The sequence below is a fragment of the Theobroma cacao genome, chromosome 2, assembly GCF_000208745.1.
Source record: "Theobroma cacao cultivar B97-61/B2 chromosome 2, Criollo_cocoa_genome_V2, whole genome shotgun sequence".
Taxonomy (NCBI): Eukaryota; Viridiplantae; Streptophyta; class Magnoliopsida; order Malvales; family Malvaceae; genus Theobroma; species Theobroma cacao.
Genome location: NC_030851.1, coordinates 39,621,108 through 39,636,579, shown reverse-complemented (window position 1 = coordinate 39,636,579; position 15,472 = coordinate 39,621,108). Strand labels below are relative to the sequence as shown.

The 15,472-nt window shown below is 33.2% G+C and overlaps 1 protein-coding gene across 2 annotated transcripts; it reads left to right on the top strand.

Moving 5' to 3' along the window:
* LOC18610286 (probable WRKY transcription factor 57) lies at positions 7,637 to 13,020 on the top strand. 2 transcript variants are annotated; one of them, XM_007045854.2, is made up of 4 exons: positions 7,637 to 8,379; positions 9,800 to 9,943; positions 10,606 to 10,982; positions 12,661 to 13,020. In XM_007045854.2, the coding sequence occupies exons 1-3, from the start codon at positions 7,982 to 7,984 to the stop codon at positions 10,967 to 10,969; spliced, it is 906 nt and encodes a 301-aa protein (XP_007045916.2). In that variant the 5' UTR covers positions 7,637 to 7,981; the 3' UTR covers positions 10,970 to 10,982; positions 12,661 to 13,020. The 2 variants fall into 2 exon arrangements, with proteins under 2 accessions (XP_007045916.2, XP_007045917.2); XM_007045855.2 differs by having other exon boundaries at positions 7,638 to 8,379; positions 12,670 to 13,020.

Sequence of the window (15,472 nt, the reverse complement as noted above, 5' to 3'; positions counted from 1 at the left end):
CATGCTCATTAACGCGGGATTATGATGGCATTAGATATTAATTCTAAGCGTGTCGGTGTTGATTAATTATATTAATTAAAGTAATTAACAATTGATTAACAAACAGAAAGATCTTTGTTTCATTCACAAAGGTAGTTGTTTCCTGGAAAGGGTTCAAGTTTTTAGCTGCAGAAATGATGAAAACAGCAACCTTCTCTGAAAATGTGTATAGCATGGGGAGATTATATTAAAGTACTTAAACCAATCTTAGGAAGGTCCTAAATGCAATCATTATTGCATTGAAAATCAAATGATAAAATAACACAAATCCCTTTCAAGCTGAAGGCTGATCATGTTTGATTCTGATATCTCCTCCAATCTGATCATTATGTAGATGTTTATATCAGAAACATACCAACCCCTATGCCCTAACATTGCAATCTAATCTTTTTTTGTCAAAATTCTAGTTATATTAGTACTTGTGGTATCTTTGTAATAATTTTATTTTTAGAAAAGTATAAGAATTGATCTCTTTGCTTAAAAGATGATTACCAAAGTATGCTAGTAGAGCAGAACATCACATGGGAGACAGTAGACCCCTTCCTGTGCAGTTTGCGTATGAGAACCTGAAAATCAACCCAAAACAATTGCATCTGTGCAATAATTGATATGTTACTTTCTATAAACATCATTGTTGAAATTTCCATATATAAAAAAACCTTTAATTGCTAATTATAGAAACTTGTAGAAAATTAAATATTGCATATAAAAATAATTTTCTATGTTTCAAAGCTATAGATTGTAAGTATATTTAACTTAATTTCGAGTTAGCTTCATTCACTCCAAAACAAACTAGGTTCAACTACGATTACGTATATAAATTTATATGTATGACTTGTGTGTGTGTGTGTGTCTCTATACATGTGATAAGGAGACATATATATAAGTAAAAAGCATACCAAAAACAGGATTGGAGCAAATTGGTCCAACACCTAGATCAATTATTATATAGGCAAAGAGCATGTTTGATTTGATTCAAAATATCAATGGAAAATTAAACATTTGTTTAATCTTTTCCTCCACACGTATATTCAAATTGCCTTGCTTTGCAAATACCTTGATGACCGACCCCTAGCTATATCCCCAAGCTTGGCTGGAAGCAATGGTAGCTTTTGGACCCCATCTCTCCCAAATTGACAACACCAAATATCAGAGTGAAAACAAGATTTCTGAGGTGCTCGTGAGGTTCAATTTTTCTTTTTAAAAAAAAAAGTGTTAACGAATGATTAATTAATAATAAAGATGATTATGACAAGGAGGTCTGATTTTTTTTTATTTAATTATTGCTTTTTAAAAGAGTAAAATATATAAAAAAAAATCTAAACCAAATAATAGAATTGAAAGAAGTGGGAGCCAAACTTAGATGTTAAGGGACCACTTTGTATGCTGAAGATGAAACCGCAACTGAATCAACTTGGCACTATCAAATGCATGATCTCTATCTTATTTATTATATATAAATACAAACGAATGATCGTATACCCGTCACTTTTATTTTTATTTATTTAAAAAATCAAATTATTAATATGGTAATAGTAATCCCACAATATCGTAATCGTACCATAATCTAATAAATCGAGACAATCTGTTTCTATATCCATTTATGTAGATCAACACAGTAGAAGATGCTTAGGTGATCGTTTTAAGCAATGCAACATATTCTTATGCTTTTTGGAAAAACGATATGTACTGATTCATATAAAGGGTGCGACTCTGCTCCACTACCGATCTATGTTAATATTTTATTTAACCAAAGTTGACGAGAAAAAAGAAAGTTTAATTGATTTTAAAGTGGGCATCAATTCAAATGTCAAAGCAAAATTTCTTTTGATAGAATGTCCTCATCATCAGATTATGTAAAAGAATCCATTTTCCAATCCTTAACACACTTGAAAAAAAAATTTGAAGTCTACTTTGCCGACATGAGTAAAATTATCAAGTTTAATTTATGCTAAGGTATTAGGTATTAGGGCTAATTTGGATCAATCATGGAAATTAATCTGGTTTTGGGTTTTTAAGTCCTATGTTTTGAATTTAAGCCAATATAGAGTTAAATCAATCAAAATCATATCGCATTCCTATCCTTCAAGGGCCCCGGCCAACTTAAAAGCTTATTTTGCATAGGTTGGGGACCAAAAGGTGTAATGCCTTTTTTTTTTTTTTATCTTGTATGAAACCATTATATGTCTTAAAATTTTGAAATTAAATAACAAGTTGGAAATATTAAAAATACATTTTTGTTTGATCAACATCAAAATTAATCAGAGAATCGACAAACGCATTAACATCAAGAAAAGTATTAACAAACACAACATCTCAGATACTTTTCCACAAGCAGTTGATGTACATCAAACTCCTCCATGGGATCAAAATTGTGAGCCATCCTTTTCTTTTTCGTATTAGGGCAAATCTCTCCCTCTCAACCACCACCCATATCAATCATATTTAAAATGGAAATATAGAAACTAACAACAAAGAAAATGAAATTATACCAAATTTTCACTGATTGGTTCCATCATAAATGCAAAACTTTGAAAGAAGAAGGATGTCTAAATCGAATTAAAGTCCTAAGTCATACATCAGAGACAAGAGATATCATAAATTTTTTTGAGAAAAAAAGAGATTTGAACTTAACTCTTTGAGGATAAGAATAGATGTAACTATTATTAAACCAAATTAGATTTATAAATTTATCCAATTTTTTAAATGACAAAAGTATATAAATAATGATCATGTAATACTAATTTGGTATATATAATTCAAATGACAAAATGTAAACAATACCCAACACTTGCAATGCAATCTTTATTTCTTCATCATAGCATTCAAACCCATACTTCTTAACAACACCTACAAGTCCCAAGACTAGCCAAAGAAACCAATCAAGAGAGATGAAGGGCAGGCAATATCTCACTCAAATCCAATCCTCCAACATGAGTTTGCATGCTTTGTGATCACAAAATGGAAAAAGTCCCACCATGGGTTTGCTTGCATTGCATTGCAGCAACCATTAATTCCATTTTGGTAATCTGAATTTTCACTCATCTTTTTCCCCAAATCCAATAACCCAAATGGTTCAAATCTTAGAAGATTCCATGCGGTCACCCCTTTTAGAGGGGGCCAGATCATGGGACCTCATCAACTTATAAATACACGTGTGTTTTCTGGCTGTATCCATCAGCCAGCTTGTGCCAAATTGTCATCACGATCTTACTTAGAATTAAATAATACTATTATTACTATATGCTTTGGAAACATGCCGTAACTCAATCCTTTCCCTTTATCATGATTCTTGTTTGCTAGACAAAATTTGATAGTGATGTGTTTTTTTCTTGAGAATCAAGTTAAGCCTATGTATCTTTATTGAATTGTAACATCAAATTACATATATAAACAAATGTCAAACAGATTCCAATCCATACAACATTTTGTGGTAATTAAAATAACTAAATCATACCCTTTGTTTAAATAGATATTTCGGAAACAGGTCGATTCTTAGTTATATTTTTTATAAAAGAGAAAAAGTGAAATTTTGATTCGATTCAATTTTTTTTTTTAAAAAAGGTAATTTATCATTAAATTCAAGTTACGTTAGAACATTTCGCTTGTAAAAGTCTTTAACGTTAGGTAAGTAAAAGGTTTGGTCCAATCTTAATGATTAACAAGAAGTGACATATGTAAATCGAGTGTGAAAAAAATTCAATCTTGTAGATAATTTTCAACTAAATTCTGTTGAAAATAAGTTTTGACAAAACTTTCGTTGGCAAATTTCGTTTTTCTTTTCAACAGAATTTATGGTGTACAATTGACAATTTTATACCCTTTTCTTAACGAAATTTCTTAACTTAAAAAGCGGATTTTTTGTCGGTAAAAACACGGTGCATTTAACGATGAAACTTTCAACAAAATTTTTCATCGAAAAAGGAAATTTTCAACAAAATTTTAATTTTTTTCAATAAACAAAATTTTAATTTTTTTAAATAAAAAATTTTGTCAAAAAAAATTTTCGTCAGAAAAAATATAAATTTTTGTAGTGTGCAAAACCCCAATTGAATGTTTCTACACCAAACACCTCTCCTATTCGACTCAATCTTGTATCTTAATTTTTCTTTTGTTTATTATTCAGGAGGGATTTTTTGTCAATTATCATATATAACTTTAATATATTATTATATATATATATATATATATATATATATTATATGTATTGATAAATATGTTGAATTTCTTTTTGAAAGGGGAGATAAAAGTTTTTCACATTATCTGTTGAGTTTTAGGTTGACTAGAATTCTAGATCTTATTTGATTAGAATTTTTGTTTGTATACAATATTAAGTAGTTGTATGGTTTTAAACTTCTTATTCCACATTGAATCCTAATCACATTNTTATCTGTTGAGTTTTAGGTTGACTATAATTCTAGATCTTATTTGATTAGAATTTTTGTTTGTATACAATATTAAGTAGTTGTATGGTTTAAACTTCTTATTCCACATCGAATCCTAATCACATTCTACTTTAGACTTTTATACTATAAAAGTGGATTTCTAGGCTTTAGAATAGCAAGTAGTGCTTTGAGAGCTCTAGAGAGGGAACATCTTGTAATTCTATCTTTTGTTCTAGGTGGAGCTAGGTGGAGTTAGAGTGGTTTGAGTGAGTGTTCTTGGGAGGTTATTGAGGAAGAGTGTGCAAGGGATTTTGGATTGTTTTGGGAACCATAAAGGTCAGTTTATTATACTTTAAATTCTCAATAATAGATGAACAGTTTCACTCCGTGGACGTAGGCAAAAGACCGAACCACGTAAATTTTTGTGTTTTTCTGTTTGCTTAATTTCTTTAGATTTTATCTTTGTTGATTCTTGTGTAATTTCCACAACATTATCTTAGTAAACTTGTTAAACATGATAAAAAAGAAAAAAAATAAGGAAAAATTGAAACAATTTATTTAGAAATTATTGAATACTATTAAGCCAAAAAAATAAAAGAAAATTGTACTTGGATTGATGCAATAGTTTACCAATAATTTAGATTGTACTGATTTTATTTAGCTTGTGGGGCGGGGTATCACGGGGATAAGACACATCCACGTGAAGGGATCGTGCATGGACTTGGGCCAGACTCTTCATAGCTTTACTATTATCAAGTATGCAGCAATAGAGTTCTTTTTTTTTTTTCTTTTCCCTAACAGCTGGGGTATAGACAGCAGGAACAACTCTCTCTCCTTAATCCTTTCATTAATATTTATTAATGAATTCATGATCTTGTTCTACATTTTCTCTTTTAGTACATTAAATTTAGATAATGGGTTAATTTACATCAACTTGACTCATTTTATTTGCTAATAAAATCATATTCACACAACACATTTTTACGAGATTTAATTGTGAAAACGAAATAGATAAAATTTTGTATTAATATCAATGACAAGCAAAAAATATTTTGAAATTTTTATATCTCAAGTTTAAATTTCATTAGTTACGAGTTTCATATGCTTACATCATGTTAGACTTTTTTTTAATTATATATTGATTTATTAAATAAATTGTAAAATCTTAATTGTACGTACAATTATTTAATTAAAAAGTTGCTAAAAAGAATTATTATCCACATGATCAAATTGCTTTTTCTATTGGTGGGTCAAAGGCCTAAAATTGACAATAATTAATTCACAAATTTAATGAAACCGATATTAATTCAGCCCAAAGTACTACTCTGATTTTCTGACCACATCTGCAAGCCTTACATCTTTTTGCCTTCTTTAATTTAGGGGCATATCCCAAATTTAAGTTTCCTTTTCTCTAGAAGTAACTCATGGTCTATCCATACAGGTCAAATTTATGCTCAAACTCAAATGATTGTTGAAAATAAAAAAAGAAATCAGGTATAAAAAAGTTTATTTTGTATTAACAAAATTAATTCAATATATATTCATATTCATCTTACTCCGCTTAGTCAAAGCTTAACACTCTCATTTAAAAAAAAAATTGAATTTAAATTATGACGAAAATATGTATTGAATGAGAAAGATTTCGGACAACCCTACAATTATGTAGTTCAAGGAATCTAAAGTGATCTTGAAAAAAGGGTGAGAAAGTATTGATCGACGTTGATACGGAGAAATTTTTGTAACGATATATCGAGATAGGATAAGGGATAGTACATTTAGACTAATGACTTAACTGTCATCCTTGTAAACCTTAGTTATTCAATGCTAACTTTTGGTTGAATTTTACATGTTGTGGAGTAATTTTTTGTGGATCATATGCTACTAGTTAGAGAATTTCCTTTCCCTACTAAGAAAAAGACTTGGGCACATCCAATTTATGTGGTTCTTGTACAAGAGCTAGCTGGTCCAAACCTATTTAAAGTTTACGAAGTGATATGGGTTCTTTCTTGAACCTTAAAAAAAAAAAAAGGAAGGAAGAAATAATTGTGTAGCCATGGCCAAGGGGTCCTACTATAAGACATTATTTTTTTTCTCGAAGGGGTTTGGTCATGGCCCTTAAGGCCATGTGCCTCAAGAATGTTCACAAATCTGTGAACAAAGTTTTCCATGGTCTAGTCGACAGTCAAGGCATGAAGGGAAGAGCCCACCACTTGTTATTATAACGTTATGCAAAATACAAGTGTCTGGTTCGAGCCACTTGCTTACTTTGTGCAAAAGTTCTCTTCTTCTCTTTTAAACTAAATATCTCTTAATCTAATGCCAAATTACATATCTTACTGCTAAATGAAAAAGTATTGGATGTTTTCATTTTGGAAAGAAAGAAAGTAAAGTCTAGTACTCAATATTATGGGGTGAGAATATCTCTCATCGTATTATATCGCATGTTTAAATATATTTTAACTTTTTAAAATTAATTAATACTTATTAATGATCAATTGGAAAAAAAAATTTCAAAAAATTCACGTAATTAACTTTCATTTAAGACGTCAACCCATACTTTGTTTTTGTTTAATTCAGAATTAATTTAACTATCATTACTTTTTAAAGTCGATACTCTTAATGTCATCTTTAATCATATAAAGGGAAAGAAATAGTGTACATAAGAAAATGAAAGAGGAACATTTACTAGTATAAAATTAAGGGATGAATGACTTCAATCAATGCTGTTTAAGTCTCTTCTAAATCTCTTTATGTGGACTAGACAAAAATTTCACTGATTTTATATGGAAAAGAAATGAAATAGATTTTAATTTTATAAATAAAAATTATATCGTTTGAGTTAAAAGTATTTAATGAAAAAAAAATTTATAAAAACTAACTAACTTATTGAGAAGAAAAAGAGAAAACACCCATCGGAGAATTAAAAGAAAAAGGTTTTTTTTTTAAAAAAAAGGATTAATTGAAAAAGAAAAGAAAATTAATAAAAAAAAGGGGGAAAAAATCAAACTCGTCCCCCCCCTTAATAAAAATCCCATTAACAAGACACGAGTCACTGGAGAGGAAAAAAACATGGTGCTCCCTCATGTCGGAAAGTATCTCTCTATTTTCATTCATGCGCGTGGGGCCCACACACCATCACTCTCTCTCACTATACCCTTTCCCTCCCTTCCCTCTCCCCCCTTCCCTCCCCTTGCTTAAATATCAACCTCCCGTAACTATTTTCGGTTGACGCCGATTTTTCTAACTTATCCTTTCCTCTGTTCCCCCTCTCTACTCTCTCTCTCTTAGTTACTCGCGCGTTCTATTCAGCTCTCTCTCACTCTCTCTCTTTGGATTGACGGGACAAAAAGCTTTCAAAAACTAGGCGTCCCTTCCCAACTCTAAAACGCGCCCCTCAGAAACAAACCCTAGCGCTCTCTCTCTCTCCGTTGCTGTTCCCTTTTTGTTCTTTATTTCTTCTCTCTCCGCGTTTCTTTTAGATTCTGTTTGGATGCTTTGAATCCTTGATTTTCTTTTTCTTCTTTTTTTTTTCTTTTGTTCGCTGAAGCTTTTGAAGGATGGAAGATAAAGAAGGGGCCGATCCACGGAATGAGTTTACGTCCGATTCGAGCTGGACACTGCCTGGACCTGACCCGGTCTCCGACAGCGTCAATTACTTCTTCGATAGGGAAAGCAGTATACTGAGTGAGTTTGGTTGGAATTTACAACCGGACCAGGCTGAAGAGATTGAGCGGTTCGGTGAACTCGACCGTACCGAAACCAGGCCTGATTTGGCGGGAAACTTTAGCGGCTCACAGAGCTCTGGTGCAGCTGCTGCTGGTTCGGGTTCGGGGACGGCGACGAATCCGAGCGGGTCAGCTGACGTGTCGACATCGAATCCGTCGGTGTCGTCGAGCTCCAGCGAAGATCCGCCGGAGAAATCTACGGGCTCCGGCGGGAAACCGCCCGAGATACCGTGAGTAGTAGTGAACACACATCACCAATGATGAACTTTTTTTAAGAAAAAAGTCATGAAAAAAATGCCTTTTTTTTCCTTTAATTTTTTGGATATTTTGAGGGACTGAATCGTAATTAAAGTACAATTTCGGTGGGTAAAGTGACAGATTATAATAAAGCTAACCGTGTCAAAAGTCATGCTTGAATAGAGGGCCTTCCCTTCCGTATGGAAGGAAAAGGGCGAGAGAGATCGGGTGCAATTTTCGGCGTCCGTACGCTCTGAAACTGTCAAATTCATGCAAGTTGGGGGGGGGGGGGGTTGTAGGTAGTTTTGTAATTTTAAGAAACAATAGGTGCAATTAAGGTAATATAGGGTTAAAAATAAAAAGTGGCCTTGAACACCGCCGTTATTGCGGCGGAAATGGCGTGCTTTGAGGAATCTTTTTTTTTTTACTACTTCCCTTGCTCCTTTCCGTTCTCATTTTTACGTTTTAATTACGTTAATAAAAGGCATAAGGCGAGAATATTGCCCGGAAAAGCCCCCTTTTGGTAACATAATCTAGGAAACATCTTCCATTTCTTTATGAAGTCTGTCTTTTGATCTAAATTCATTCCCTCAGATAAAGCAATACCATTCCCATTTACCAGAACCATAATGGGAGTTGCAATTTGCTCATGTTGGTGGGATTTTAGTGTCATTTCTAAGGTGGGTTTTCCATTGTTTAGGAGCTTGGGAGTGCACTTCATAGTCTTACTTTACTGGCTTTGGACATGCATTATTCTTGAAAAAAAAACTGATAAAAGGCATTTAAATTCATGAAATGCTCTTTTGCAATAAATGGGCATTCAACATATCTCATAAAATAATGGATTTCCATATTGCATATGTTCCCTGGAAGTTTGGGTTTCATATTTAGTAGCATCTACTTAGTTGGATTTCATCACCATCATTTATGGTTGCAGTATATGAAATAATCAAGTATTGTACTTCATATACATTGAAGATATCTACTAAAGCAGTTGCAAGAATCACAGTTCTCACTTTTGAATATCTTTCAGTGCATATACAATGAAATTTGCTTGACTACTTCCTGACATATTAATTATAGCAGCTTCCTTTTTCTGTTGTTTTAATTTCTAAAAAATTTACCACAATTTGTTAATTTTGGTGACTTTTTACATATGCACTCTTCTGCTCTTCATTTACTAGTATTACCTATTTTAGAAAGATTTCCCTTCTTTGAGGAAAACAAATTATATATCCTAGTAATTGTCACCTAATACTTCTAGTTTCTTCTTTGGAACTGTCTTTAAGTCTTTCTGTTCTCTTTCCTTAAACCTTGGTAGCAAATTGAAACATGCATTAACTTAATGATATATTCTTAATTTTTAGGATTTTGTTTTCCATTGTGATAATTGTAGGTGGGATATTTTTGTAGGAGTAAGGTCAGGAAGAAGGGGCAAAAGCGAATCCGGCAGCCAAGATTTGCATTTGTGACCAAGAGTGAAGTTGATCATCTTGAAGATGGCTATCGGTGGCGGAAATATGGACAAAAGGCAGTTAAAAATAGTCCATACCCTAGGTCTGTTGCCATTTCTAAATCAGAGAAAACTGACATGTTACCCACTTTTTGAATTGATTCAGTGCCTGGTTTCTGTTAAATAATTTAAAACTTTAAAGTGAAAAACATTGTACACCGTATTCACTTTTCAATATTATAGTGAACTTTCCTTCCAGGAGTTTGTGTATGGGTTTTACCTTCTTTGCTAGGGGGAGATTCCATCAGTTTATATACTAAAGATACCCTAAATCAAATGGTTATACTGGAGTTAATAATACCTTTCTTCAACGAAAGTTGAATTTTGATTATATTAAACCACTTACTTTCTTAAGTTTGATGCTGTGACCATTCAATGCACGTTGACATGACTATGTGATTGTTAGGACTTTATGGCAGATTAGCATTTTCTCTGAATGTTAGGTCACCTCTTTTTTTTTGACTCTCTATTTTCTTAAACATTTACTCTTAATTTTCAGCTGCATCAATATTTTGCTTTTGTCATATTTTATGTGAGATTGAACCTATCCATGTATTATCTAATGTCAAATTCATAAAGCACATGGTAATAGGAATTTACAAAGTAGGTTTTTAAAAAAAGAAAGGAATGATCATGATGCTTAATTCATTAATGGAAGGAAAATATTAAGAATGTTGTGCAAATTTTGACTCCACATATTTTACAGGAGCTACTATCGCTGCACAAATAGCAAATGCACAGTGAAGAAGAGGGTAGAACGTTCCTCTGAAGATCCCACCACTGTCATTACTACATATGAAGGTCAACACTGTCATCACAGTGTCGGATTCCCCCGTGGTGGACACATCAGCCACGAAGCTGCCTTTGCTGGTCAATTGACTCCTGCAATCTCACAATTTTATTATCCAGGGGTACAGTTACATAGGGAAATTCCTCCAAGCATAACACAGCCACACCAAGTACCCATTGACGTAGGAGGATCTCGTACGCTGCCAGAACCAACCCCTCAGCTTCCCACAGATGAAGGGTTACTTGGGGATATTGTGCCTCCTGGAATGCGTAACAGATGAGAAAGAAAACATGGTACGCATATAGCTTCCTGAAACTAAATCGAATTTTTTAATTACTTTAATGCCGTCATATACTGTAACTCCTTCACACATTTAACCTGCATGAATTTCTTGTGTGTTTGTTCACTTCTCCGTGTGTGCTTCTTGAGTGTTGACTGTTGAGAGAGAGGGAGAGGGGTGTTGAGAGAGAGGACTACAGTATTTAAACCTTTTTTTTTTATTTTAACCCAAAACTATCAGTTAAGCAGGATGTTATAATCCAATGGTCAATTATGAACGGCGTGAGGCAGATGCACCTTTTTCTCATCAAGCAGGTGGCTGCATATGGATAGCTTAAGCAGTGAGCATTTTACTAGTTTCGTTATCAGCTTAGTTATTGATCAATAATTCAACCTCTCCCATGAGTCCATGACAGGACTAGACCTTCTTAGCTACTAGCTAGCGGACTACTGTGGATAATACTTGACATTAAACCCCACAAGCAAGAGATATAAACGCTCTTTTGTTGACCAGTCCTAATCTATCTTGGAACAATTAAATGCATCGGAGCGCTAATATATGATATATAGGACTTTATTTTTTGAAAGGTATTTATATATATTGGACTGAATGCGACCCTGAATGTTGAAGGATATACTGATATGTAATAGTGATATGGTAGGCCAGAGTCTTGTGATTCCTATACGTGTTTCCTAGCAGCAATACATCATGACTAACGTCAGGTGCATTAGTTTTTGTTGGCTACTATTACTTCAGATTTAGTGCTTGTGGACTGCCTTATCTCTTGATGCTGCCCCCTTAATTATGCTTATCAGGCATTTGGAAATTCCTTTCTAGACTTGGGCTTGATAGACTGCAACTTTAGTTGTAGTGAAAATACTTTTAATAACCAGTAGAATTTTCTGGATTGACGTTTTAGATGTTCTCTTTAGTAAAGTTATACCAAAGTTGAGCCTAAAGGGTTACCAGTAAAGTACATTTGAAAAACCGTTTATGTTACCTAATTAACCATATGCAGCAGCAAGAGATTTGGAAGTTGGTTTTTTTATGGTTAAGTGGAAGAAGTTCAGGTGCTACTTGTGTTTGAGTGTTAAATTGGTTTCCATTACTTTAGTTTTGGTGTGTTAAGATGTTTGCTTATGGGATCTAAATCTAATTTTAAGCATTGCTTGATTTTGGGTGTTTCTGGATTGCACCAATACTGTAGTTATATATATGCCTGATCTGGAAAGGTGAGGGTTTCTTTTATATACCATCATCGTCAACATGATTATGCCAACCGATTATTACAGGAGGAAATAGAGCTTTCGGTTTATAGACCATGTGGGAATAAAAACCACATGCCTGTTTATCAGCAAAAAGAAAAGCAAAAAGCACGGAGGTCTTTGTTCAACACTTGTGGGGGTAAGGAAATGATGAAGGAAAGCATAAAAAAGTTAGTAGTAACAAAATGATAACTTTTCTTTGGCATGTCAAGGGATAGAATATGGTTGAGATGTTAGCCTTATGTAAAATATCAGGCGCCTGTCGGTTTGGAACAAAGCATAAATAAAAGAGGACAGAATCCAATTATACTGTAATATGCCATAGCTAGTGTTTATGGGTTTTTTGCTGTTTAAATTTTTTTTTTCTGTTTTTTCTTTTGTTTATGTTCATCTTCTTTATAAAATAATAGTAACCCTTTCTCTTAGTGTGTACAGGCAAGGCAGTGATCGGTTCTAAGGACCATCTCCGGGATATCAGAAGAGCCAAAGCCAAGGGCAATTTTTTCCAAGAAGTGAGTTCGTTACCGGAAAACACAATCCGTAAGAGACCCATTTGGGAGATGTACATGCGTTGGGACGAGCTCACCCTCTTTCACTGCACCACATCGCCCCTCCCAAACGTCTCTCCTTAAATATCAATGTTATACTAACATGAATCAGGTATTGCTGCTCACATGAGTTCATTCTCTCTCATGAACAGGTTTATCTAACCTGATGCCTTCAATTCTAATCAATATCATCATATATCGTTCTCCATGCATGTGAATATATTGATGAAATTCCCTATTTTTACGTTTCAAGGAGAGTTTAGAGCCGCTATAGGTTCCCCTATTGGTCCACTATCTCTCTCATAGACTAGAACCAAACTAGTACTTGCTACTTTTCCTTATTATTATATATATAAAGGAAAAAAAATGTGAAAAGAACCGGATCTTGGATCTGTTCTGCTGCTTTCCTTTTTTCTCTTTTTTGTGTTGTTGGGTGGTCACTCTTTAGGCTAGCTAGCTCTTCATGGTTCGTACGTGACTGAGAACTGTCAGGAATCGATAATACCAATAGGAAAAAAAAAGAAAGAAAGAAAGAAAAAGGAGCTGTAAATTGGGCCACTTGTTTTTTGTGGCTCAGTTGCGTGGTTTTCAATGTTGCTTCAGAGTTAGGCAGTCAGCCGACAACGCCTTTATTTTAATCTCCACCCCCCCCCCCCCCGGTTCACTTTCTCAACCCTTCTTTTCTTTAACCCTTTCTCTTTAGGGTTACGTTACGACTCCATGGGTGACTTTTTTTTTTTAATGGGACGTGAGCTTCTTTGTCTTTACCATAAACCCATAGTGGGATTAACGATTAATTCTTGGATTTTATTAGTTTCATGAATTCATCAAGGAATATAACAGTACGGTTAGCCCCATGTTCCGAGGTAACGCTCATCCAAGGTATCCTCTCCCTGTCATGTCTAGCCCACCCACTAAACTCCAACAGCTAAAAACATTTTTAACTCAGTATCTATTGGTAGTTGTTAGAATACGAAGACTGCCGTCTGGTCATGCTGAAAAGAAAAACTTAAAATCCATTTAAACACTGTTTAATATATAAGTAAAATCTTCAAGGGTTAGATAGGAAAGATAGACTTAATCCTTTTCTTTGTACCCTATAGTAAATTACACCATTTTTTCTATATAGATACATAGTAAACATTTTTTACCTATTGCCAACAAGACACTTGCAATTTAAGAGAGTGTTTGGTCCGTGAGATCTTTTTAATGTTTTCCGTAATGTGAATTATAAAATTATATTACGATATTTGATAAATAAAAAAATGAATATAATATAATATTATATTACAATCACAATCACATTATAATTAATGAAGATAGCTTGAATATAATGCAAAGTTTGTTTTTTTATATCAACATGTGAGCCTGAAGTTACATATCAAGAGATAACTCTTGTCATTTAAAAAAATTAAAAAGATATATATACTCTTCTCACTTTGAATAGGATACTGATCAAAGAACCACTAGTAAATCTCGATCTTGTCCAAATGGTTTAAACTCTCATAAATCATAATCATGTTTAAACAAATTATCAATCGATGATATAATTATCAATGGCTGAGTATATCCCTGAAGATTATTATCGAGGGATATGTAGATGAATAGGAAAGTTGAGTAGTGAAAGGCTCCGAATGATTATGTACTTACGTGCCTTATTTCAAACAAATAATTGAAGTTTTTTTTTTATTATTATTATTATTTTTTTTTCGAAATGGTGAAATCTTGTTTACGGAAAGGAGAAAGAAGCAGTGGTTGTCGAGAATTCAATGGGCGCGCGTGAAGGTAATTATTCCCTGTCCTTTTTAACAAGTGTTGTAGTTTTCGGACCCTTATCCGACCCGTCTTCACCGTACACGTGTCGCGTCTCATTTCCCATGTCCCCTCTCTTTTCCCCAGACTGATCATCGTACGGTAAATCGGTATGGCGGTGGCAGAGGAAGTGGCGCTTTATTCGCCGCTTTGTTCGGGGGTGGATCCCCGATCTTTTATTCCCTCGGCGATTCCGTTGGTTTTTCTCTTTGCCGATTCCTCGGGGTGGCAGTTAGGCAGTTAGGTGAAGTTTGTTATGCGTCACTCGCACTTGTTGGACTTTTATGCGGTGGACTCTCGCTCCCTCCAGTTGCTCTCTCCCAATTTTCATTGAATAATTATACTAATGATAAATTAATATAATTTATATCAAATATTTATATCAAAATTTTTAATATCCAATATTTCACTCAATTAGTATTTTTTTCATCAAAAATAAATAATTGACTTATAAAAAAATTCATAATTTATGAACGGTAAGTATATAGTAATTATACACTATTACTTCATAAATGTGTAAAGTAAAAAATTAACAATTTATCAAAAATATATTTAAAATTATGAGTATTTATTTTTTAGGGTTATTAGTTTTTAAATTTACTTATTAATCAAGTGGCAACATTTTAACTCGTTGATATATTAATCAAGTGGGAACATTTTAACTCGTTGATAATATTAACATTTAATGATACATTATATGTAAACTCTTTAAACAAAATGGATTTTTATGAAATTAACATTGAAAAGTTGGAGCACATAGAATTTGCTAAGGACAAAATAATAATTCAAATGATTTTAATGCTAATGTATACATATAATAAGGTTTAAACTTGATTTATTATGGAAGATTAGTATTAAAATCATTTGAATTATTATTA

Bases quoted from the DNA above. Each gene is read 5' to 3' on its own strand.
- LOC18610286 (XM_007045854.2), top strand. From the start codon at position 7,982: ATGGAAGATAAAGAAGGGGCCGATCCACGGAATGAGTTTACGTCCGAT. The intron at 8,380-9,799 runs GTGAGTAGTAGT...ATATTTTTGTAG, and splicing joins GGGAAACCGCCCGAGATACC to GAGTAAGGTCAGGAAGAAGG. The intron at 9,944-10,605 runs GTCTGTTGCCAT...CATATTTTACAG, and splicing joins AAAAATAGTCCATACCCTAG to GAGCTACTATCGCTGCACAA.